The sequence below is a fragment of the Megalobrama amblycephala genome, linkage group LG2 (genome assembly GCF_018812025.1).
Source record: "Megalobrama amblycephala isolate DHTTF-2021 linkage group LG2, ASM1881202v1, whole genome shotgun sequence".
Classification (NCBI taxonomy): Eukaryota; Metazoa; Chordata; class Actinopteri; order Cypriniformes; family Xenocyprididae; genus Megalobrama; species Megalobrama amblycephala.
In genome coordinates, this window is record NC_063045.1 from 62,463,307 (window position 1) to 62,489,844 (window position 26,538).

The following is a 26,538-nucleotide window of genomic DNA, read 5'->3' on the forward strand; positions in this document are numbered from 1 at the left end:
TTGTAATTTCTCATTCCATGACAGAAAAAAAAAAGAATTTCGGGGAAAAAAGTAATTGAGATATCTTTTTTTATTACATTTCATGTTAATAAACATTTTAGTTTGTTAAAGTTTTAGTAATCTTGTTGTTTTTGTCATAGGTTTTTTGTCTATTTTTATATTTTATATAAATATTATATATATTTTTTTATTAATTTTATTCTGGTAAAAAATACTTTTTTTCTCGTTATTTTACACCAGCAATGCTTCGTTCGCTTGTTTCTGCTTTTTCTTGTCTGTGTTTTGATCTGTAGAGTCTTTCAGAAGATGTGTAATAGCGCCCCCTACTGTATAACAGGGAAAACATGGATTGCCCGCCATTAACAAGTTAATGTACTAACTAAAATAAAAGTTAATAAACCCTATACAGACATATAAAAGAAAGATTCTGAAAATGACAACCACACAACTAAATTACTAAAACTGAAAATCTAAAAATGAAAACTGATTTAAAATATGAATAAACACTATAATAGAATCTTAATTATAGTAAGACCCACCAGGAGACACTGAAATGGCTTATTAACCCTATAAAGCTGCAAATTTCTATTTGCATTTTATGTTTTAAAACTATAGAGCTTTGATCATCAAACTGAGCATTTAAATATCATCTTACTAAGACATATTATTGGGAGATATTGATATTTATATGCATTTTCTGCAAGTATCTGCTATACTGTTATAAATATCTCATTGATTTACATCACAAGCATCAGAATTTCATCACTTTTTATCCATATAAATATCAGCATCTGCAGAAAATGGATTTTTGTTTGAGTCTCTGAATAAATTGAGCTGTTTTTTCCCTCCATAATCTCACTGTATCAGACTATATGAGCCATATCAAAAAAAAAAAGAAAAAATGCACGATCGCACGTGACGTCACCGCGCCGCTGTCAGTGTGAACCAATGAGATTAGAGAGTAGACTCGTCGTCATGTGATGAAAACAGGAAGAGCAGCTGGACTCGTGATGATCGATCATCATTGATCTCTATGAGAAGGCGTAATTTCTGCTGTTTAATTGCTGTTGCCATGGCAGTGCTCCTCTTCATCATGTTCATGTGTGGCGCCATCAGCTCTCACGTGAGTCTGAAATACCACAGTGTGTTACTATGGTATATTTAGGCTAGAACTGTAGCTGGTGCTTTTTTGTAAGCAGAACAGATAAACAAGAATACCAGGGTAATACCGTGGTGTTTTTATTAGTAACTGAAGGTTTGACGTGTTTCAGACGAGCGTCGCGTCGCGATCTCACGCGGACTTCAGGGTTTCCGGGCGCGCGCTCTACAAGCTGGACGTTTCGTGGCCGAAAAATCCGGAGCTGTTCAGCGGTCAGGTGTTCGCCGCGGCTGTCAATCATCTGCAGGGGCTCGTGTACGTGGCGCAGGTGAGGGAGGAGCACACCTGTTCTCTATAGACACAACTGAAACATACATATATATAATGTGTGTGTTTATATATATATATATATATTTATTATTATTATTATTATTATTATTATTATATTTTTTAAAGATATAACTATTATTATTATTATATTTTTTAAAGATATAACTATTAATATTATAATTTATTTTTCATTTTTAAAATTAGATTTCATGTTTATATTTTCCATTTTAATTTCTGTTTTAGTTTTTAAATTAGTTTTTTTAGTTACATTTTTTGTAATTTGATTGTGTGTTTTTGTCATTTTTATAAGTTTTAGGGAGTTTTTATTTGTATTTTTATGAATTTTTATATATATATATATATATATATATATATATATGTTAATAAAAATAATTTAATGTCTTTTTTTAATATGAATTTTTTTTTTTGTTTTTTGTTATGGTTTTAGTTATAATAATAATTTTATTATTATAATATGTAATTTTTCATTCTGTGGCGGAAACAAAAAAAATCAGCTAAAAAAACCCCTAACTATTTGTTAGTTTTTCAAACTATGGGAAAATGGGAAATTTTGCCTTGGCAACTAGCTGAAATTAAATAAGTTTAAGGTTTTTTATATTTTATTTTATGTCAGTTAACATTTATTTTATATGGTTTTAGTTTCAGTTATAATAGAGATGAAAAAGTTGCTATTACCTTTTTTTATTTTTTTAATTCCATGGAAAAAAGTCAAAAATTCAAGATGCAAACTTGCAATTACGAGTTTATAACTTGAAATTGTCTTAATTTCTTCATTTGTAAAGCGCTTTTCACAGTACAGATTGTTTCAACAGTAGGGAAATGAATGGATTCACAGAGGAAAAGCTCAGAATATCAGTTTTGTTGTAGACGAGCTCTTCACGTGTTTCTCCTGCAGAGAGGCGAGAACATCCCGAAAGTCTTGGTGTTCAGCACGGATGGGGATTTCCTGCAGGCCTGGAACACCAGCACTCTGGAGATGCCTCATGGGATGTTCCTGGCCAACGCGTCGGGGGATCCGTCAGTGTGGATCACGGATGTTGGGACCGGTGGGTGTGTGTTCCTCTTCAGATGTGTGTGTGCATCGGTACGGGTCGAGTCATGGAGTCGTCCGCTTGCGTTTCAGGGCCGTACGGACACACGGTCAAGCAGTATTCTCCGTCCGGGAAGCTGCTGCAGGTGCTGGGATCGCCCGGGAAGGCCGGATCTTCTCTCAGTCCGCTGCAGTTCGACCAGCCGGCGGAAATATTCATCCACAGTTCTGGAGAAATCTACATCGTGGACGGAGACGGCGGCATGAACAACCGTCTGATTAAACTCTCCAGAGGTGCGTGTGGATCTTTGCTTTGCAAACAAGAACAAATGTGGGGCGGGGCTTGATTTTGTCTGTGGGGAATCGATTGGATAGTTGTGGTTTGCTATTGGTGGATGTCATGTGAGTGACGTGTGTGTGTGTGTCAGATCTGCAGGTGCTGTGGATGCACGGAGAGAAAGGTCAAGGTCTGGCTCAGTTCTACATCCCTCACAGTGTGGCGGTCGACAGCTATCAGAGGGTTTGTGTTCTTCCTGCTCTTCTGCAAATGTTTGTCTTTCAGATTCTGTTTGACTCTGAAACGTGTCACATCACATGACAGCGGTCATGTTGCGTTCTGTCTTCCTGTATTGTGTTTGTGGTTCAGGTGTGGGTCGCAGACCGAGGAAACAAGCGCATCCAGGTGTTTAACTCGGTGACGGGCGACTGGCTGGGGTCGTGGGGCAGCTGCTTTAAAGACGACGCGCCGTACTCCGTCAGGTACTGCAGACCAGAGGAAACGCTCAGATTACAGTGAATAAATACATTAAAATGAATAATTAAATTAATATATTAAAATAAATAGCTCATTAAAATAAATAATATAAATTAGATTAATATAGATTAGATTAGATCAGTAATTAAAAAATAAACATGTTTAAAATAAATCTTAAAATTAGATTAAAATAAACAAGTAAACAATGAAAATGTTTAAATAAACAATTATTTAAAAATTAGATTAAAATAAAATAGTAAATAATAATGTTTAAAATAACATAAAAGTAAAATAGAAATAGAAATAAAAAATAAAATAAATATAAAAGTAAAAATTAGTTTAAAATAATAAGCAAAGAATACAAGATGTTTAAATAAATGTTAAAAATTCGATTAAAATAAGTAAACAATTAAAATGTTTTAAATAAATTTTACAAATTTAAAATTATAAGTAAACAAAAAATGTTTAAATAATTATTAAAAATTTAATTCAAATAGTAAATATTTGTTTAAAATAGATAAATGCATATAAAAGATAGTTAAAATAATGTCAAAAATAAAAATGTTAAATATATGTATAAATAATTATTAAATATTAAATTTATATATATAGTAAACAAAACAAATGTTTAAAATAAATGTAAAAAATATGTAAAATAATAAGTAAACAAAAGTTTAAATATTAAAATTAGATTAAAATAAGTAAACAATAAACTTTGATTAAAATAAATATTAGTTAGATTAAAATAAGTCAACAAATGTGTTTCAAATAAATAAATATTACAAATTATATTAAAAGAAATAACTAAACAATAAGAAATGTTTAAATAAATACATATTAAAAATTCAATTAAAATAAGTAAATAATTAAAATGTTTTAAATAAAATTTACAAATTAGTTTAAAATTATAAATATTAAAATTAGATTAAAATAAACAAGTAAACAATAAACGTTAAAATAAATAAATATTAAATTTAGATTAAAATAAACAAGTAAAAAAATGTTTAAATAAATAAATATTAAAATTAGATTTAAATAAGTTAACAATAAAATGTTAAAAAAAAATAAAACTAAATTAAAATGAGTGAACAAAAACGTTTAAAATATATAAATATTAAAACTTTTGATTATAAGTAAACAATAAAAAATTGATTTACATAAATAAAAACATTTAACAGTACAGTACTGTAGTGAGTAGAACCTTAATAGATACTAAATATTTTCCAAATAACACTTTAAATTGGTACAGTATTCAAATTAAATTAGTGTAAATGAATGTGAAGTACTGGAGAGGTCAGACTTCTGAAGGTCGTACTGGAGAATGTGTTTATGACCCGTAGATTCACTCCGGACCAGAAGTACATGGTGGTGGCCCAGTTAAACACCAATCAGATCACGCTGCTGGAGGCTCCGCCCGTCGGCATCATCGGGCAGTGTCAGGTGATCAGCACCATTCAGCTGGCTGAAGACATCAAACCGCACCTGGTGGACCTGGACCTGAAGACCGCGGATCTGTACGTGGCGGAGATCGGGGCGAGTCAGGCCCAGAAGTTCATTCGTCTTTAGAGGTTCCGTCGTCTTCCACACTGATCACCGACGCTGATTCTAACGGCTGAAGTGAGAAACCTGTTTGATTGATCGCTTCAGTGAAACTGCGAGCAACTTACCAGACAAATCTCTCGTGTACAGTCACACTAGAAACTATGGAAGCTTGTTTCCAACACGGAATAACAAAATAAAAAAGATAACTGCGACTTTTTATCGCACAATTCTGACTTTATTTCTCGCAATTTTGAGTTTATATCGCATAATTCTGACTTTTATCGTAATTACAGGTTATATCTCACAATTCTTTCTCGCAATTTTGAGTTTATATTTACATTTACATTTATTCATTTGGCAGATGCTTTTATCCAAAGCGTCTTACAAGTGAGGAATACAACAATCGAGTCGTCATGACGAGGCAAACGGACACAAGAAGTGCTCACAATACAAGTTATAGGCAGTGCTCAGAGTATCATAAACTACAATAGAGAGGGATTAGAGGAAGTGAAAGGATAGGAATAAGAAGTTGAGATGAGATTAAGTTATATTGCCTAATTCTGACTTTTTCCTCACAATTCTGAATTTATATCACATAATTCTGACTTTTTCGTAATTACGACTTATATCACACAATTCTGACTTTGAGTATATATCGCATAATTCTGACTTTTTTCGTAATTTCAAGTTATATTGCATAATTCTGACTTTTTCTCGCAATTTTGAGTTTATATCGCATAATTACGGGTTATATATTACAATTCTTTCTCGCAATTTTGAGTTTATATCGCATAATTACGGGTTATATATTACAATTCTTTCTCGCAATTTTGATTTTATATCATAATTCAGACTTTTTTCGTAATTACGAGTTATATCGCACAATTCTGACTTTATTTCGAGTTTATATTGCATAATTATGACTTTTTTTCGTAATTTCAAGTTATATCGCATAATTCAGACTTTTTACGTAATTACGTGTTATATCGCACAATTCTGACTTTATTTCTCGCAATTTTGATTTTATATCATAATTCAGACTTTTTTCGTAATTACGAGTTATATCGCACAATTCTGACTTTATTTCGAGTTTATATTGCAATTTTGATTTTTTCATAATTTCAAGTAATCGCACAATTCAGACTTTTTTCGTAATTACGAGTTATATCGCACAATTCTGACTTTATTTCGAGTTTATATTGCATAATTATGACTTTTTTCGTAATTTCAAGTTATATCGCATAATTCAGACTTTTTACGTAATTACGTGTTATATCGCACAATTCTGACTTTATTTCTCGCAATTTTGATTTTTTCATATCAAGTAATCGCACAATCAGACTTTTTTCGTAATTACGAGTTATATCGCACAATTCTGACTTTATTTCGAGTTTATATTGCATAATTCTGACTTTTTTCGTAATTTCAAGTTATATCGCATAATTCAGACTTTTTACGTAATTACGTGTTATATCGCACAATTCTGACTTTATTTCTCGCAATTTTGATTTTATATCATAATTCAGACTTTTTTCGTAATTACGAGTTATATCGCACAATTCTGACTTTATTTCTCGCAATTTTGATTTTATATCATAATTCAGACTTTTTTCGTAATTACGAGTTATATCGCACAATTCTGACTTTATTTTGAGTTTATATTGCATAATTATGACTTTTTTTCGTAATTTCAAGTTATATCGCATAATTCAGACTTTTTACGTAATTACGAGTTATATTGCATAATTCTGACTTTATTTCGTAATTTCAAGTTAAATCGCACAATTCAGACTTTATTTCGAGTTTATATTGCATAATTCTGACTTTTTTCGTAATTTCAAGTTAAATCGCACAATTCAGACTTTTTTCGTAATTACGAGTTATATCGCACAATTCTGACTTTATTTCGAGTTTATATTGCATAATTATGACTTTTTTCGTAATTTCAGGTTAAATCGCACAATTTTGATTTTATATCATAATTCAGACTTTTTTCGTAATTACGAGTTATATCGCACAATTCTGACTGTTATTTTGAGTTTATATTGCATAATTATGACTTTTTTCGTAATTTCAAGTTATATCGCATAATTCAGACTTTTTTCGTAATTACGAGTTATATCGCACAATTCTGACTTTATTTCGAGTTTATATTGCATAATTATGACTTTTTTCGTAATTTCAGGTTAAATCGCACAATTCAGACTTTTTTCGTAATTACGAGTTATATCGCACAATTCTGACTGTATTTTGAGTTTATATTGCATAATTCTGACTTTTTTCATAATTTCAAGGTATATCGCACAATTCAGACTTTTTCCGTAATTACGGTTTATATCGCACAATTCTTTCTCGCAATTTTGAGCTTATATCGCACAATTCTGACTTTTTTCGTAATTGAGTTTCTTGCAATCTTGACTTTTTTGTAATTGAGTATATATTCTGAGAATTGTGAGGAAAAAGTCAGAATTGTAAGATAAAAAGTCACAATTACCTGTTTTATTTTGTTACTCTGTGGCGGAAACAAGCTAATAAACAAATAATCAAAGTGTCAGTATGTCGATCAAAGAAATATGAAGTTGATTTCAGGTGATTCTCATAGAGGAATAAAGGGAGAGGATTCGTGTTGATGAGGATCTGGGGAGAATTATGCACATCTGTGGAAATCCTCTTGTTTTGTTTTTTGCACTGTAGTTTGTTATTGTGCATATGGTATTTAATATGGTGTTTAATCCTGTGTTTCTGAGAAAATAATGTCCTTGTGATTCTATATGATAATTTAAGCTTTGTATATATTTGTGTTTTTCGCCTGTCTTTAAACACAGGACACAAACGTCACATTTTGACATTTTACAGAGTGGCGCGAGGCGTTTCTGAGAACCTTCTTTAACGTCCTCGGATGATTTTATGATATTTATGATCGTCATATAGATGTGAAGGTTATTGATCATCACCTGTCGAGTGTTAGTGATTGTCATGTTATTGAAATATTATTACTGAAACAAATGAAACGTTTCTGTTTAAATTCAATAAACTGGGATGGAGTATAATTTGTGCTGAAGTGGAATAATATGTGCATCAAATCTGATGTGTATTTAGTGTAAATTAAGACATTTGTTTTTATGTTGGCGGGAATTTTTCAGTTTTAATGTTTTATTGGCGCCAAATGCGTCAATGAGGGGAAATAACGAATGAAGAACTAAACAATATTACACATCTTTACATATAAATATTATACGCTTTATTTACCTATAAATTAAAAAAAAATGAATAAACGCAAAACGCGCGCGACTGCGCATGAACGCGCGTCTCCAGCGCACAAAAGAATGTCAACAATGACGGCGCGCATCTTCTGAGAGCTGCCCAACATAGTGCCTGATCGCCTTCTAATGTTTAATTTGTGGTGAATTAAATTAATTAAATTCGCGATAAACTATATTAGCAACTCTCATGATGTACAGACCGCTTTCGGCTGTTTAGTTTCGCTGTTTTTGATCTAGATTCTTACGGTGTTTTTGGCTTTTCCCGCGGGCAGCTCGAGTGTTTGGCGTCGGATAAACATGGCGGAGCTGAAGGACTGTGCTGAACTGAAGGTAAGTGCAGAGATGAGCGCACGGCGGGCAGGAGGAGTGACACGCTGGTGTGTGTGCTGGTGGTCAGCTGTGCTTCACACGAGCTCTCGATTGATCCGCGCGAGCAGCGGCTCCAGACCGCGTTTAGTGTTTGCGGAGAGAAACTCCAGAGAGGCTAACGGCTAAAGCTAACTCTCTGCACACTGACAGAAAAACAGCGTTTCTGAACCGTTAGTATTTATTAAACACCTCTGTTCTCTGATAAACATGTCTGTTATTCTGCTTTCTGCTGAAATAGCCCGGATTGACGTGATCAAACTGAGCGTTTATCGCGATTATTTTATATGTTCGAATGCATTATGTCAGAATAAACACTGATCTTAGATCAGATGATCTTCACATCAGAGCAGAATAACACCACGATCTCCGCTGATCGGGGTCATTTAAGCTGTCAGAATGAACTGAAGCGAATCTAAACACCTGAAACTGTTATTTTCTTGTGGACGGGGCGGGGCGAGCGGCCGAACGGGCTCTGCTGTGGGCGGGGCATATGCAAATATACGCGCGTGACGTCAAATGCGTGTTGCGTGTTTTGAATCTTATTTTCATAGTAGTTTTCATAAATTGTCCAAGGAGTTTTGAAAATTAGTGTTTATTTTAAAAGAAAAAAAAAAAGATTAAACTAAAAGAATACACAGTAAGGGACAATAATAAATTGAGAGAATTATATACACACACCATAGGAATAAGACAAAACAATGTGCAATAAGAAAAGTCTCACAGTGTCAGTAAGGATGTAGTGCAGGTCATGAATGTGTTCTGTGATGATGATGATGATGATGATGATGTTTCTGCAGGTTATCTTGAAGATCTTCAGCTCTTAGAGATCCAGAGAGCGTTCAGAGTCTGTCAGAGGTGAGAGAGTGTAAATGTGCTTCATATTGAGCAGATCCAGCAGCTGTCGTATGGGCCCTATGAATTCTGTTTCATTTTTCCCAAATTCACCCCCCCCCCCCCCCCCCCAAAAAAAAAAATTCAAGTTAAATTTTTTCCCTAATTCCATTTTATTTTATTATTTTTTAAATCACATTTCTTTTCCCCCACAAATTGTTTTATTTATTGTACCTAATTCCTTTTTATTCCCCACTCCAATTCTGTTTCATTTTTTTCCCAAATTGAGTTTTATTTATTTTTCCCAAATTCTGTTTTTTATTTTTATTTTCCCAAATTCTTTAATTTTTTATTTGTACCAAATTCCATTTCTTTTTTTTCCCAAATTCTGTTTTATTTTTTCTCAACTTCCGTTTTATTTATTTTTTTAAATCACATTCCATTTATTTTTTTCCAAAATTCTGTTTCTTTCCCCCCTCCACAAATTCTTTTTTATTTATTTATTTGACCAAATTCCATTTTATCCCCCCCCCCCCCAAATTCTTTCATTTTTTATTTGTACCAAATTCTGGGTTTTTTTGTTTGTTTTTTTTTTTTTTGTCTGTTTGAATATTTCTGAACTCCAATTTAATGGTAATTAAATGTCAGAAATCAAAAAATCTTTCTAAATAATTGAAATCTTGAAACTTTTGCTGTTTAACAATGATTTATTAAAAGTTTAACCAAAAATAAATTTTAGGGCCCTATGAAATATGTTTTTTTTTTTTTTTTCACAAATTCCTTGTTTTCTGTTATAATTTTTCTGGATTCCATTTCAATAGTTTAATTAAATGTTAATAGTCAGAAAGCATGTCTAATCAACTGAATTCATACTACTTAATTTATTTATTTTTTCCCCCACAATATTAGGACCTATGTATTTATCTATTTATTTTTTTCAGAAATTCTGTGTAATTTTTCTGGATGTATGATTTAATAATACCAATTTATTATCAAAAATGGTGGTACTCAAACAAAGGCATAAAAATTTAACAATTTTTTTAATCTTTAAAAATGAAATCAGTTGAACACTTTCCTTTTATTTTTTGCAAACAAAATGCTGCACAACAGGTTTATTGTTAAAATGAAAACAAGAAAAATTCAGATTATTCCTTTAAGTTTTAATAATTTTGTTAATTGTTATTACTTTGAGAAGTAACATTGGACTGTACAGTAGTAATATATTGTGAGCGTCACACGTGTGAGTGTTTAGTAGATCAAACAGAGTTCAGATTTACACACAGTCTGTTATATTCACACACTCTGGTCCATATCAGCGTCTGATTTATTCAGCCAAACACAGCCAGATTCTGTGACGTTTGTGTAAATTTCATTTTTACTGCTGGATTTCATGTTTTCTGCGTCAATAGACTCATAGGGCTCTAGTTGAATGCTGATTAATGGTGTGTGTGTGTGTGTGTGTGTGTGTGTGTGTGTGTGTGTGTGTGTGCAGTTGATGATTCAGCAGGAGAAGCCGTTGGCGGGCAGCATGCCGGTGGTTTGGCCCACGCTGCTCGACCTCAGCAGAGATGAATGCAAACGGATCCTGCGTAAACTGGGTGAGGCTCGCTGAAGCTCCGCATGTGTCTCTATCGCTGCGGTGCGGCGCCGCTCACGTTTGTCCTGTGTTTCAGAGCTCGAGGCGTACGCCGGCGTGATCAGCGCTCTGCGAGCTCAAGGAGATCTCACTAAAGACAAGAAGGAGCTGCTGGGAGAACTGACTCGAGTGCTGAGGTCATTCACATTCACCACACACCGCTTCAGTTCACCTGTCTGTTTGAAATGCGTGTCATTTCCTGTGTCTATAGGTATAAATAACCAGAAGAATAACGTGATGATGTGTGCTGGTCTTATCCAATCATTAGGGTTGTTTAATCCCCGCCCCCAAGCTCATGTTTAGATTTGCCTCCATTTTTTTTTTATGCAACGCCCACTTTTCAACATCCAATCAACAACCAGCAGATAGAATAGGATAGGATTGTTTACATTTAGAGATGATAAACCATCAGCCAGATTCTCTCTATGAGCTTTATGTGAGAATATGTAAGCTGGATGTACGTATAACAGTGGTTAGTTTTGCTCTGACTGATGATGATGATGATGATGATGATGATGATGAATGGGTTTCGTGTGTGTGTGTGTGTGTGTGTGTGTGTGTGTGTGTGTGTGTTTGGTCCTTCAGTATCTCCACAGAGCGTCATCGAGCCGAGGTGCGCAGAGCCGTCAATGATGAGCGTCTGAACACCATCGCCTATCAGTGAGTCTCTGCAGTTCTCATTCGTGCTTCCTCACGTCTCTGATGCAAGAAAGCAAATCTGATTTGAACTGGAATATTCTTTATCGCTCGAGCGTCACTTTAGCGCTTCAAGAGATGTTACTGAAGTTTAAGAAATTCATGATAAATATCAGTAAAGCACAATACCCTGTTGAAATATGTTAGATGTATGGTTTAATTATGGGAAATAATGTTAAAAATATTACTAACGCAGCACAGACCTGTACGTCATCTTACATTACGAACATGATGCAGGACACATGACTGACTGATGAAGAACGTTAGAAAACAGTTAAAAAATGCTCCCATACAGATTTTTGCTCATATTTATATCACCTGATATAGTTCAGCAATATCACGTGTAAGAGTGCTGTTTTTTCTCTGAATATTTGACATTGATTTTATACAACAGTTCAGTAAACAAGAAGTTAATATTGTTACATTTGATTTTAGACACAATTTTGTCTGTTTTTGCTCAGGTTCGATATTGACATGCAACTCTGAGTAACACACACTCATTACTGAATGAATCTGCGGTTTTTAACAGTTGATTCAGTGACTCATTCATAACGACAATCACTTGATTCGTACCTGAATGAATCAGCCGTTTGAATGAATCGTTTGAATAAATGACTGAATGACTCATTTGTTAACCCTTTCTCATTTGCGTGTCTCTGTTTAAGAGCCAATAAAAACTGAACCCATATGGGTAGCACAATAATTCTTTTTGCATACAAAACCAGAGACTTTACACGTTCATATCAAGCCTCCAACATGCTTCTGTTGCGTTGTTTTCATCCTCTAATGAATCTGAGTAATATGCGTTTACAACAAAAACAGCACAGCCGCTAACTGAATACAAATATGTAGATTTCACGTGCTCATCACTTCATGAAAAATGCACAGATCATAGAAAATGGCACATCATTATTTAAAGCAGATTCTTACGATTAGAAATGAACCCAAAATCATTCCATGTTCGTTTTCCAACGTGGAATAACACAAAATAGGTATCATCTTAAAGCTTAGAATCTCCTCTTTTTAATGCATCTAATCATTTTGAAAAACTGAGATGCACCTCTAAACCGGAAGTTTACCGCCCGTGGGCGCCATCTGGCTGTGAATAGCACTGAATAGCACTTTATTCAACTATACTTTATGCTATCACCACAAAATCTGAACCAGATGCAGCTCACATGTAGGAGAGCATGACCACAAAACAAATTTTCTCTGATTTTATTGCCTTCCTGAGTTATTCCCTGTCGAATAAAAAAAAGAAAAATTATTAAAAAATTAATAATTTTTTTCGTCTTTTATCAGCAGTTTCTCCGCATATCCAAATGTAATGTAATTTATATTTTCTAAAAATTTAAAAAGTGTTCTATCAAATGATACCTACCTTTTGACTCTCTTGCTACAGTTTTGGAGTTGTGAGTCTTTACTTTTGTGTGTGTCGCTCAGGAAAAAAAACTCTAAAAAAGCCTTCAGGTCTTAAAGGGTTAAAGTAAACTGAACTCTGTCACGTCACATTTAAGAGCTTCAAAATGGCGTTTATTGATTGAATTTCATGTTAAAATGAACAGAATTTGAAAGCTGAGACTTTGTTTCTTATCAGAAGTAATAAAACACACAGATCTTTGTGATTATTGGATGGGAGGAAGTACAGATGATGTTTAGGGGAAAACCGCAGACCTGGCAACCCTTGAACTTTGTTTCGGAAGGTCAAATGGAGCTTGTTTTAACTGTTAGTGTGTTATTGTCACATTAACTTTGACAGCTAAACTCAACACGAGAGATGTTCTTCACACACAGTATGAGTTGCAGTATGGGATATAATCAGCCCTGATCATCAGCTGTCTTTCATCCCTGAGCCCTCGTGTTTATCTCTGACCAGTGTTGTTGTGTTGTTGTGTTTGCGCAGCATGTCGGGGCCGAACAGCTCGTCTGAGTGGTCGATCGAGGGCCGTCGGCTGGTTCCTCTCATGCCCAGACTGGTTCCTCAGACGGCCTTCACGGTGACGGCTAATGCAGTGGCTAACGCTACGGCCCACCAGAACGCCTCGCTGCTGCTGCCCGCCGAAACCGCCAACAAAGAAGGTGAAGCGTCTGACCGCGATCCGCTCGCCAGTGTCAATACTGCTGTTACATTTCAAAGGCCAATATTACTGTAAACATCTTAAATTGTATAAGTTTCATAATTGATGAATTTGGCAACATCAATCAACATTGAACTGAATTGATCTGAATATTGACACGTGTCATTTAGAGCTGCTTTACATGTTTTCTTTTCATATTTGATGAAGTTTGCATCATTGATCCTGTTAATGACTGTATTTAACAATCTGTGCTGTATGAAGCGCTGTAGAAAAGTTCAGATGTGTGTGTGTGTGTGTGTGTGTTGCAGTGGTTGTGTGTTACTCGTACACCAGCACGAGCTCCACCCCTCCCAGCGCCTCCGCTCCCAGCAGCAGCGCAGCAGCGGCCGTCAAATCCCCTCGACCCGCCAGTCCCGCCTCCAACGTGGTGGTGCTGCCCAGCGGGAGTACGGTCTACGTCAAGAGTACGTCACTCACACTCACACACACACACTCACACTCACACACACACACACACACACACACAGTGTGTTACTTCTCATTCTTGCTCTTTCTCAGGCGTGAGCTGCTCCGATGAGGACGAGAAACCTCGTAAGAGACGGAGGACCAACTCTTCAAGCTCCTCCCCCGTTCTGCTGAAGGAGGTGCCTAAAGTGGCCACACCCACCATTTCCAAAACCATCACGGTCCCTGTGAGCGGCAGCCCGAAGATGAGCAACCTGATGCAGAGCATCGCCAACTCGCTCCCGCCGCACATGTCTCCAGTGAAGATCACCTTCACCAAACCCTCCACCCAGACCACCAACACCACCACGCAGAAGGTCAGCCGTCTTCCCACAATCCTGCGCTTGAAGCTGTCATTAAGATGTTTGTATTTCTAACAGTGTCGTGTGTGTGTGTGTGCTGCAGGTGATAATCGTCACCACGTCTCCCAGCTCCAACTTCGTGCCAAACATCTTGTCCAAGTCTCACAACTACGCGGCCGTGTCTAAGCTGGTGTCGAGCGCGGCGCTCACGGCGTCCAATCAGAAACAGACCATGGTGATTTCCAGCGCGGCCCCGGGGCCCAGTCCTGTCGCCGTGACGACCGTGGTGTCCTCCACCCCGTCAGTGGTGATGTCAACCATCGCACAGGGTCAGTGTGTGTGTGTGTGTGTCAGTGTTAATTAACATTTTTTCACGGACAAAAACGAGACGATGACAAAATAAAAATGCGTTTTGAATGACTAAAACTATGACTGAAATCTACTCTAATTTTCGTCAACGAATAAAAACGAGACGAAAAGGAAAGAGAGGGACGATTTGGGAAGATATCCAGTCAGGATTGCTGTCCTGTGGAAGATGCGCACATTTGAAGTGTAACGTGCTGATCTAACCGCGGCACAGGCGGCGCTGTTGCGCCCTCTACAGGCTCGCCCACCAGACTGCTGCGCAATTAATGAACATGCACATTAGGGCTGTTCAACGATAACCGTGGTTATCATGTACAAAATAATGTTTACGTAATATATGCGTGTTTGTTTTGTGTATAATTATTATGTATATATAAATACACACACATACATGTATATATTTAAGAAATATAAGCATGTATGTATAAATATATTTTTATTTTTATATATTTAAAATAAACACACATATATTATGTAAACACAGACTCTTATTTTGTACATGATAACAACGGTTATCGTTGAACAGCCCTAGCGCACATTTATGTCAATCGATTGCTTTATAATCTAATGTTGATGGATTATGACAATGTTTATATGGTAGCATGTTTTAGACGGTTGTAAGAATGCATATTTATCCCCCTCATGAGCAGCTGCAGACATTTCAGAATAAGAGTCACGGTGTATTTCTGAATGGTTTATAATTATTATTTTTTCCTGATCATTATTGTTATTTTGTTTACACAATAAACTGTATTTAATTTAATTTATATTTAATTCATAGTAAACTACTGTACTTTCTGTCACAGGAAGGAAAGACTAAGAACATTATTTGACACATTATTCAATATATTTTACAAGTATAAGGGTTATTATAGTTAACTAAACCTAAAACCAAAGAAATCTTCATTACTTGAAATAAACTGAAATAAAAAAATAAATATATAAAAAATGTAAACTTCTTATTTCATCTAGTTTCTAAGCTTTAGCTTAACCTGAGGTATTAAAATAAACAGAAATAAAAACTTATAGACATTTAAAAGCAAAAACTAAAAGACAAACACAAAAAATTACTAAAACTTTTACCTAAAATTACAATTACAAATAAAAAATCAAATCTAATAAAAATTTTAAACAAAAACTATAATAGTACCTCAATGATAAGTGCGTCAATCCCTGAAAAGGACTGAATTTTGCTCTTTCGTGTCTTTTTGCACTTGAACGGTCAAAAACCGTCCGCTTTGGCGAGCAAAGTACAGTTGGGTGAACATAAACCGTTTGGGGAATATCAGATCTATCAGTGTATTGGATTAGAAATGCTTAATGCATTACAATTACAATAACTAAATTAGATTTAGTCGACTAAAACTAAAACAATTTCCGATGACTGAAACTAAATCAAAATTTGCTGTCAAAATGAACACTGGTGTGTATGTTGGTTTTTCACATGTGTGTTGTGGTCAGGTGGGTCGTCCACCGCAGTGAAGGTGGCCTCCACCCGTCTGCCGTCACCGAAGGCTCTGGTCGGCTCTCCGTCTCAGATCCTGCAGATTCCCAAAGCGCAGCAGCAGTCGGCGGTTCAGTCCGCGTCTCCTAAAGCCCTGCAGGCGTCCATCTCCTCTCAGAGCGCCGGCGCGGCCCCCGGGGCCAAACCCACCATTCAGATCAAACAGGAGTCCGGTGAGAGCATGTGACAGTGCAGGGCTGCTGAACTTTAGTTGTATTCGCAGTAACGAGCATGTCGTGTGTGTGCAGGTGTGAAGATCATCACGCAGCAGATGCAGCCCAGTAAGATCTTACCCAAGCCCTCCGGTGCCGCGCTGCCCAGCAGTAGCTCCGCCCCCATCATGGTGGTCAGCAGCAACGGAGCCATCATGACCACCAAACTGGTGTCCAATCCCACAGGTACGCCGCCGCCGTCAGGCCTCAGGACGATCCGCTCGCGCCGCGCATCATTGACCGCTCGACTCGTGTTTTACAGGCACTCAGGCCACGTACACACGGCCGTCCGTCAGCCCCGCCATCGGCGCTCGCGTGGCCACTTCCCCCGCCGGAGCCACCTACGTCAAGACCACGAGCGGCAGCATCATCACGGTCGTGCCCAAGTCTCTCGCCACGCTGGGAGGGAAGATCATCACCAGCAACATGGTGTCGGGTAAGAGGAGCCGAACCTGAGACTGACGCTGTGATGCTGAGATATATTTATTTACGTGTCGTTCTGATGTTCTGCCGTCACAGGAACCACCACTAAGATCACCACCATCCCCATGACGTCTAAACCCAACGTGATCGTGGTGCAGAAAACCACCGGCAAAGGAACCACCATCCAGGGTCTGCCGGGGAAGAACGTGGTCACGACGCTGCTGAACGCAGGGGTGAGGTCACATGACCCTCACGTGACGCGTGGGGGTGACGATGCGCCGCTGACGATGCTGTGTGTGTTTCAGGGAGAGAAGAGCCTGCAGGCGGTGTCCGGAGCCAAGCCCGCCATCATCACCGCCTCACGGCCCATCACCAAAATGATCGTGACGCAGCCCAAGAGCCTCGGCGCGGGCGTCCAGCCGACCACCGCCACCAAGATCATCCCCACTAAGATCGTCTACGGACAGCAGGGGAAAACACAGGTCAACGATAGGCAGCACTTCTCATCGATTTCTAAGCGTCACATCGCACCCGATCTCTTACACCGTCTGTGTTTGTGTCACAGGTGCTGATCAAGCCCAAGCCCATGGCGTTTCAGACGGCGGTGGTGAGCGAACAGGCCCGTCAGCTGGTCAGCGAGACGCTGCAGCAGGTCTCTCGCAGCGCTGAATCTGCCGCCGGCTCCGCTCAGGAGGGGGCGCTCAAGGACGACTCGGCCTCGTTTACGGAGGGCAGCCCGGTGCCGTCCGACAGCACTCACGGTCAGCAAACACGACATCACACACGTGCTGATGGGCTTCAGTGTGAACACAAACGATTCAGTCATTTTTTATTTAAAGTTTAAAGGGTTAGTTCACCCAAAAATGAAAATAATGTCATTAATTACTCTCCCTCATGTCGTTCCACACCCGTAAGACCTTCGTTCATCTTCAGAACACAAATTAAGATATTTTTGATGAAATCCGATGGCTCCGTGAGGCCTGAGCAATGACATTTCCTCTCTCAAGATCCATTAATGTACTAAAAACATATTTAAATCAGGTCATGTGAGTACAGTGGTTCAATATTAATATTATAAAGTGACGAGAATATTTTTGGTGCACCAAAAAAACAAAATAACGACTTATTTAGTGATGGCCGATTTCAAAACACTGCTTCAGGAAGCTTCGGAGCGTTATGAATCAGAGTGTCGAATCATGATTCGGAGCGCCAAAGTCACGTGATTTCTGCAGTTTGACACGCGATCCGAATCATGATTCGACACAAAAGATTCATAACGCTCCGAAGCTTCCTGAAGCAGTGTTTTGAAATCGGCCATCACTAAATAAGTTGTTATTTTGTTTTTTTGGCGCACCAAAAATATTTTCGTGGCTTTATAATATTAATATTGAACCACTGTACTCACAAGAACTGATTTAAATATGTTTTTAGTACATTAATGGATCTTGAGAGAGGAAATGTCATTGCTCAGGCCTCACTGAGCCATCGGATTTCATCAAAAATATCTTAATTTGTGTTCCGAAGATGAACGAAGGTCTTACGGGTGTGGAACGACATGAGGGTGAGTAATTAATAACATTATTTAAATTTTTGGGTGAACTAACCCTTTAATGTCATAATATGGAAGAAATTATCTGTCGCTATTACGTCTGTAAGGATGTTCTCTCTGATCCAGACTCTCAGCCGGTCGTGCACGTCATCACCTCCAGAGGGCAGGACTGGACCGAGCAGGAAGTTGCAGTGGAAGCGAGTCCCACCATCATTTACCAGGACGTGACAGGAGAGTCTCAGTCGGCCACATCCACCATCAAAGCACTGCTGGAGCTGCAGCAGACCAGCGGTGCGTGTCTGACCCATGTGACCTGTTTTCTGTCACCTTCCTGCTTTGTTAACCTGTGTGTGTGTGTGTCACATTACAGTGAAGGAGAAGAGCGACGCCAAACCACGACAGCACACCATCGACCTGAGTCAGATGGCCGTGCCGATTCCAGCGGCCGCGGAGAGGAGACAGTCGCCGGAGCCGTCGGGTCAGACCGCCGGAGAGACGGACACAGTCACTGAATACATCCCTATCGGTAACATCAACATCTGATGACTAGCTCAGATCAGAAAGTCATTCAAAGGATTAGTTCACTTCAGTTTCCTGATAATTTACTCTCCTCCATGTCATCCAAGATGTTCATGTCTTGGAAAAGGAAATGAAGGAAAACATTCCAGGATTTCACTGGGGTTCAGCGGGTTGAAGGTGGTTTCTCTAGATGAGACTCTTATTCCTCGTCTGGGATCATGTAGAGCTCTTTGAAGCTGCACTGAAACTGACATTTGGACCTTCAACCCGTTGAACCCCAGTGAAGTCCACTATATGGAGAAAAATCCTGGAATGTTTTCCTCAGAAACCTTCACCTTTCCACTGAAGAAAGAAGAACACGAACATCTTGGATGACACGGAGGAGAGTAAATTATCAGGAAACTTTAATTCAGAAGTGAACTAATGCTCTAAAGTGTCCACATCTCCACTCTGGGTCCTTAAAAAGAAGTCTTAAATTCAGTTTGATTGAATTTAAGGTCATAAAATGTCTTAAAGTGCCCTATTATGCTTTTTCAGATATTTCCTGTCAGCTGTTTGTGAATGTAAAAGGTCTTCAGAGTTTCAAAGGTCAAAGTGCAGATAAAAAAAAGAAGTGATTCTGAAACGAGTCATCAGTAATTCAGTCTCACTTCCTGCTGAACCTATGTAATAGTGTAACTCATTTACATAATGCCCGCCTCTGGTCTTGATTGGCTGAACAGCGTCTCTTTGCCCCGCCCTCAATCACTGCAGTTGTATCAGAGACTGGAAGAGTTTGGTTCGTGTTGTTCATGTCGAGAAGACGCTGTTTTCTGCTGCCAAATCAAATCCACTGTGATGAGATTGATACGGTGAAACTGTGATTCAGATATGATAATGAGCGTTTGGTTTCTGACCAATCAGAGCAGAGCAGCTCTCAGAAAGGCGGGGTTTAGAGAGAGCGAATCCTTGATCGAAGCGTTTCAGACACTGAGAGGAAAGAGCTGATGCTGATATTATGAGGAAATTAACGTGTTTTTGACCTTGAATGCATGTAAACCTGCTGTAGGAGACGCCAAAACAACATTATTAACCTTTAGAATATCATAATGGAGGACTTTAATTATTTTAAGAGGTCTTAAATTTGGAGATGGAAAAGCAGGAATCACGTTATGGCTATTAAACTATTATTAATTTGATTTTACGCACTTGTTGTCCTGCAGTTTCAGGTAAAGTGTGTAAAGCTGTGATTGGAGGAGAGGTCACTGCGTCCAGCAGCCAGAATCAGTCCACTTCCTGTCCGCCACCAGCGGCGCCGCCTACAGCCAAGAGCAGCACCGCCGCGCCTGGAGCCGCCGCACAACAGGTCACAACCGCAGTCACATGACTCTGAGTCAACATGTGTTTGTGTCACTGCGACTGCATTTGAATCGAACCCATGACCTTGACGTTGCGAGCGCAGGCTGCAGCAGTAGTGTTATTAGATTAATGTGATATATGTGTGAAATATAACGCTCATATAGACACAAAAACACATTAAAATGGTGAATATTATCTTAAACACAACACAAACACACGTCATTAGCTCTTAAAGTGACAGTATTAGCATAATGTGGAGTGTACTTAATGAATTGTGTATAGAAATTGATGTTTTGTAGTTTATCAGTAGTTTTGAATGTTATTTGTGTAATAAACATTTAAAAAGACTAATCGTGATTATGATTCTTGCCATATTACACTGTCTGAAGCAGATCCTGCTGTCAGATGGACTGAACTGATGTGTGTGTGTGTGTGTGTGTGTGTGTGTGTGTGTGTGTGTGTGTGTGTGTGTGTGTGTGTGTGTGTGTGTGCAGGTGGAGGGGAAGCCGCTGCAGGAGCAGATGCTGGTGGAGGAGGGCGAGTTCGAGGGCGACACTTTGGACCCTCAGACGGGTCTGTTCTACCGCTCCTCCCAGCAGCACCTCAGCAAGCCTGCGGCCGGCCCGTCCGAGACGCCCACTTCCTCTAAGAGAGCGGAGCCGGTGTCGGTGTCGGCCAGACCCTCCGTACAGAGAGCGTCCGCGTCGCCCTCTGCTGGCCCTCCGCCCGCGGCGCCGCCCGCCTCCTCCAACCCTCCGCACACACCGCAGCTGCCCCGGCTGCAGCAGGCGCCCACCTCACACAACCGGCCCAACACACACACGCAGCTGTCGCAGCCGCCGCCGCTGCAGGCGCATCACCCCGTGGGGAAGACGGCCGGCTGCAGTGGTCAGGTGCGTGTGGTCAGTGTTCCTCATCTGCTGATCTGTTCACCAGCTGAACTCCTTTGAGCCAAAATAATTACTTCAAATAAAAACCTTTCCAAATGCCATTTTATTTATTTATTTATTTTTCTATTTATTTTTCAATTTTTGGGGGGGATTTAATGGTTAAATTGAATGTTTGTTAGTCAAAAAGCATGTCTAATTCATTGAAATTGAGAAACTCGTACAATTTAACGATTTATTAAAAGTTTAACAAAAAAAAACATTTTTACGACTCTATAAAACCGTTTTATTTGTTCTCAAATTATGGTTTTATATTTTATCCTTTTTTTTTTTTTCAATTTAATTTTTCTGGACTGATTTTTATGGTTAAATTAAATTTTAATAATCAAAAAGCATGTCTATTTAATTTAAATCGAGAAACATTTTAACGAGAAATGAGAAAGGTTTAACAACCTTATTTTTACAGTCAAATTCTGCTTTTTTTCTGTATTATTTTGTTTTTTCCATTTTAATTTTTCTGGATTCCTTTTTTTATTATTTAATTTTCTGTTATTATTATTATTATTATTATTATTATTATTATTATTATTATTATTTATTTTTTTATTTTAATTTAAATTTTTCTGGATTCCTTTTTTTTTTTTTTTTTTTCATTTAAATTTTTCTGTTTCTGTTATTATTTATTTATTTAATTTTAGGTTTTCTGGAGTCTGATTTAATGGTTAAATTAAATGTTAATAATCAAAAGCATGTCTAATTAATTGAAATTGAGAAACCTAAACAATTTAACAACAATTTATTAAAAATTTAACAACAAAAAAAATACCAAATTCCGTGTTTTCCATTGTAATTTTTCTGGATTCCATTTTAATGGTTTAATTAAATTTTAATAATAAAAAAAGCTGAAAACTACAATTATAATTAATTAAATAATTTATTAAATTGTTTTACAATAATAGGGCCTGTTAAATGTTTAAATTCTGTTTTTAATTTTTCTGGATTTATGATTTAATACAAATTTATTATCAGAAATGGTGTTTATAACTACATCGGCGTCACACATTCTGTTTATTCTCAGTTTTGTGTGTGACTCTTTAAATGCTGGAGCTCTCTAAAGCAGGATGGATTCTGATTGGCTGTCGGTGTTTTTATCGTGACTCCAGTGACGTCGTTCCTCTGTGCTGTTGGACTTCTCAGTTCTGTCAGTCAGAATGATTGTTTGATTAACTTTACGTTATAGTTCTGGTTCTCTCTGTGTGCGTCTCAGGTGCAGCAGCCAATCATAACGCAGGGCGCCACCGTCACCAAGATCACGTTCGGCAGCCATCACCAGTGTCCGCCCGTGTCCAGCAGCGGCGAGGCGTCCGTCAAGCTCCAGCCGGAGTCCAGCTCCAGCGCTCCTGCGGCGGAGAAACCGTCCGTCTCCGACATCCTGAAGATCTCCATGATGGAGGCGGAGATCGACCCCGGCGCCGAGCCCATGGTGGTGGACTCGTCCAGCGACTGCGGCCCGCTGACCAAAGCCCCGCCCGCCTCCTCGCTCATCAGCAGCTCCAAACAGACGCTGGCGCACGGGGCCTTCAGCCGCGTCAAGAGCAAAGAGCTGGACATCATACAGGTGCGCCGCGCTCTTCCTCCTCAACACACACTCACACACCACACCCAATCAGCAAATGAATTCATTCTGGAGTTCATTCGGAATGATTTAGCCTTTAAGCTAGTGGGCAGGAGTGCAAATGTGATACTGATTATTTACAATAAAGTCCAGTTTAATAAAGTTAATATTGTGTTATTTTTAAACACATTATTGTCTGTTTTTGTGCAATTTTGCCAATGAAAATATGACCTATAAAGGCAGAGCAGAACTGTTGTGTCTCCAAACACAGCAGTGTTTCTGAATGATTCAACGAATTAATTGGGTGAATCAATGATTCAATGACTCATTCACAAAGAGACCCATTTACTTCATTCCTGAATGAATCAGCTGTTTGAATGAATCAAATGAATGAATGACTCAATGAATTACTCATTAAGACAGTTTTAGTTTCTTATTTAGAATTTTATTTAGGGCTGTAAATCGATTAATCACATCTAACATAAATGTTTTTATATATATATATATAATCACAATTAATCGTCACACACATTCATGTATAGATTTAAGAAACATTTTATATTTATATATAAAATATTTGTTTATATGTAATATAAAATATATATAAATATATATTTATAATACATGCATATATTTCTACACTTTATACCTGTATGTGTGTATTTATATATACATAATTATTATACACAGAACACACACATATTACGTAAACTCAGACTTTTATTTTGCAAACGATTAATTGCGATTAATTGTTGCAGCCCTAATATATATATATATATATATATATATATATATATATATATATATGAAGAGTTTAGTTCCAAAACGCGATAAACGCCATTTTCAAAAAATTGAGTTTCCGCCAAAATCAGTATTGTATCTGGTCGGTATTGAAAAGTCATTTATTAATTTTGCGCAAAATGAGATATCTGTCGTGTTATTCTGTAATGTTTTCTCCCTTTCTTCCCAAAACGCGACAAACGCCAGTCTCCTTTTTCTGCAGAACGCGATATATCCGCTCTCCACCAATCACAGCGCACCATTCCACACACTGTAAACATTAAAGCCTTTTACAAAAGCCGTTTTTAATACCAATGTACTCGGCAAATGTGTTTATTTAACCGTGCGGTGGCGCCAGATGCTCTTTAATCGGTAATGACAAAAAATTCATAACATTAACAAGATGACCATTGGAGCGACGGCTGAATGTATTTTTAGTAAAATGGCTGAATATAAGATAAATATTGGCAAAGTTTAGACTCTGTCATATATGTGAATCAACTTACTTTGTTGTGTATTTTCAATTTGAAAAATAACTTTTATATTGATGGATTAATTGCATTTTGGGAAAAAAATAATACGTTTTTATAATAAACTTTTTAAAATCAAAATGTAGATTTGAATTTTTAATGTTTTTATATCCAAAAGATGCTATGTGAAAGTTTGAAACAGAAAATAGGGGTTTTCATCTTGCCAATTTTTTGGTAAAGAAAACACCTTTTTACTCAAAATAATCAAAATGGAGTTATTGCGTTTTGGAACCAAACTCTTCATATATATATATATATATAGTGCTGTCAGAATTAGTGCATTAACGCATGCATTTAATTTTTCAGTTTAATGCATTAAAAATATTTAATGCAATTAACGCAACATTTGTTTTTTCCGTCGTAGTTTGACTAGCGTTACATTATATGATCACGCTCTTATGCACACAAATGCTTTTAAATCATCCAAACGAGAACGTGCTGTCTGTGAATGTCATGTCATGTGACACATATATCAGTTCTCTTTCGCGCTTAAACGAACAATAACACACAGAATTATGACAAAATGTCCATTTTGTCGAGTATCTTCATCTTTAATGAGTTAAATAACGTCTCAAATGAACTTAAAGAGTTGTGAGGAAATGAGACGTGAGCTCTTAAAGTGACAGCAGCCTAATAAACCAGCTGCTGTCATTAATATTAATCAAAGAACAACAGAGAAAAGTGTAGCTTTAATAAGGATTAATCTATATTTAATTTACAATTAATGCAGTGAAGACTGTAAAGTGTTTGACAACTTTATTCAATTTCTGTATATTTCCTTCCTGTTGTGTGAAGATTGTTTTAAGGTCACTTAAATTAAAAGTAATTTTTTTTAAAGCCTAATAAATGTTGACATTGATAGCTTAGAGACATCAGTTATAACTTTACATTGTGATAACACAATAATGACTTTAAATGATCTTTTGGGGGTAATTTGCAATTAATTCGGTTAATTAATCGCCTCGTCATGTAAAAATTTTAATAATTTGACAGGCCTAATTGTAATACATATTATTGCATTGAATCTCCAAATGAATGTAGAAAAAACGTTTTAAAATATTGTATTAATGGCATGAAATGAGCAATTTTACAGTATAATTGAAAGTCATCATCATTGACGTGTGCGCTTGTGTTTCCGGTCAGGTGATCCCGCAGTACTCCATCATGCCCGACTCCAGCCAGTCGAATGTGGTGGTGGAGCCCAGCGGCTTCCTGGAGATCAGCGACTACACCAGCCAGCGCCTGGACGAGGAGGCCGCCATGGAGCAGGAAGTGGACAGCAGCAACGACGAGGGGGCGGCGGCCAGCCCCGCGGCCGACCAATCGCAGTGAAGCCGCAGCGGATCACGACTGGAAGAGGAAGTTGTGCTGTATAGAGAAACATTGAGTGAGTTTGTGCTGTAGAGCGAAGCAGCGAGAACCATGTTTGTGTTGACTTCTACTTAATTTATAGTTTTAAGTAGAGCTGATGGACTGGAACCATTAGGACTCTGTGATTGGTGTAAATAGCGTTACTCATCTCGTGCTCTCTCTCTCTCTCTCTCTCATGTACCGTAAGCATTTTAACTCCATAAACTTTACTACAAAACCCGCCGTGCCTCTGTGTTATTGTGCGCGTGTTTGCACAGGTGAGGCTGTGTGGGGCGTGGCGACAGGTGCGTTCACACATCGCACGCCCACCTGACTCTGAGCCTCAGATGTGTGTGCGGAAAGTACCAGTGTCATTATCCCGGCGACTTCCCTTATTGTGATGGAAACAAACGAGCGTGTGGGTGTGACCGCGGGGCGAGGGGGTTTTGTGCGCGCGCCGGTGATTCTGGGTGGATTCCAGCTGTGACCGTGAGCTGGATGTCATTCTCTCAGCCGGGACTTTCCTGCTCTTCCGCTGGGATCGAGGAGTCTTCCGCCGGGATTCATTCATTCATGCTCTCGGCGTTTGCCCTCCTCTCCTCTCCTCCGCGCCGAGTCAGAAAAGCGGCCCTTATGTAAGCGCTCATTACACTAATTGCGTTTCCCAGAAGTAATCGGCGAGTTGCGTAATGTGTTTGTTTGTTGTTCCGGGCGGAGCGAGGGTTTGAGTCTCCATGTGACCTGGATCGCTGAAGCGTCGCTCACGGCAAGGACGAGAACAGAAGCATTAATGAGGGACGAGATCGCTGGACTGATGAACCGCACAAACGCTGACGGCCAATCAGAATCCGTCCTGCATTTAAAGAGGATAAACAGAGTGACATCATCTGATGTAGTTATGTAACCACCATTTCTGATGATAATGCTTTTGTATTAAATCATAAATCCAGAAATAAACACAGAATTTCTGGACAAATTGTAAAACGATTAGTAATCAATGTAGTTTTTGA

At 38.0% G+C, this 26,538-nt stretch overlaps 2 protein-coding genes across 3 annotated transcripts; both read left to right on the forward strand.

The window, feature by feature from the left end:
* Nucleotides 1-962: 962 nt before the first annotated feature.
* LOC125262571 (NHL repeat-containing protein 3-like) lies at nt 963-5,058 on the forward strand. Its single transcript, XM_048181403.1, has 7 exons — nt 963-1,123; nt 1,272-1,427; nt 2,346-2,496; nt 2,574-2,774; nt 2,909-3,000; nt 3,127-3,239; nt 4,575-5,058. The coding sequence occupies exons 1-7, from the start codon at nt 1,034-1,036 to the stop codon at nt 4,798-4,800; spliced, it is 1,029 nt and encodes a 342-aa protein (XP_048037360.1). The 5' UTR covers nt 963-1,033; the 3' UTR covers nt 4,801-5,058.
* A 3,065-nt stretch (nt 5,059-8,123) lies between these two features.
* On the forward strand, nt 8,124-25,766 carry emsy (EMSY transcriptional repressor, BRCA2 interacting). 2 transcript variants are annotated; one of them, XM_048181402.1, is made up of 21 exons: nt 8,127-8,369; nt 9,206-9,263; nt 10,732-10,837; nt 10,913-11,012; nt 11,461-11,535; nt 13,475-13,650; nt 13,958-14,113; nt 14,208-14,470; nt 14,559-14,784; nt 16,283-16,498; nt 16,574-16,723; nt 16,800-16,973; nt 17,057-17,193; nt 17,266-17,442; nt 17,526-17,721; nt 18,636-18,800; nt 18,880-19,035; nt 20,231-20,373; nt 20,861-21,259; nt 22,521-22,871; nt 25,322-25,766. In XM_048181402.1, the coding sequence occupies exons 3-21, from the start codon at nt 10,735-10,737 to the stop codon at nt 25,508-25,510; spliced, it is 3,552 nt and encodes a 1,183-aa protein (XP_048037359.1). In that variant the 5' UTR covers nt 8,127-8,369; nt 9,206-9,263; nt 10,732-10,734; the 3' UTR covers nt 25,511-25,766. The 2 variants fall into 2 exon arrangements, with proteins under 2 accessions (XP_048037357.1, XP_048037359.1); XM_048181400.1 differs by having other exon boundaries at nt 8,124-8,369; nt 17,057-17,442.
* Nucleotides 25,767-26,538: the final 772 nt, after the last annotated feature.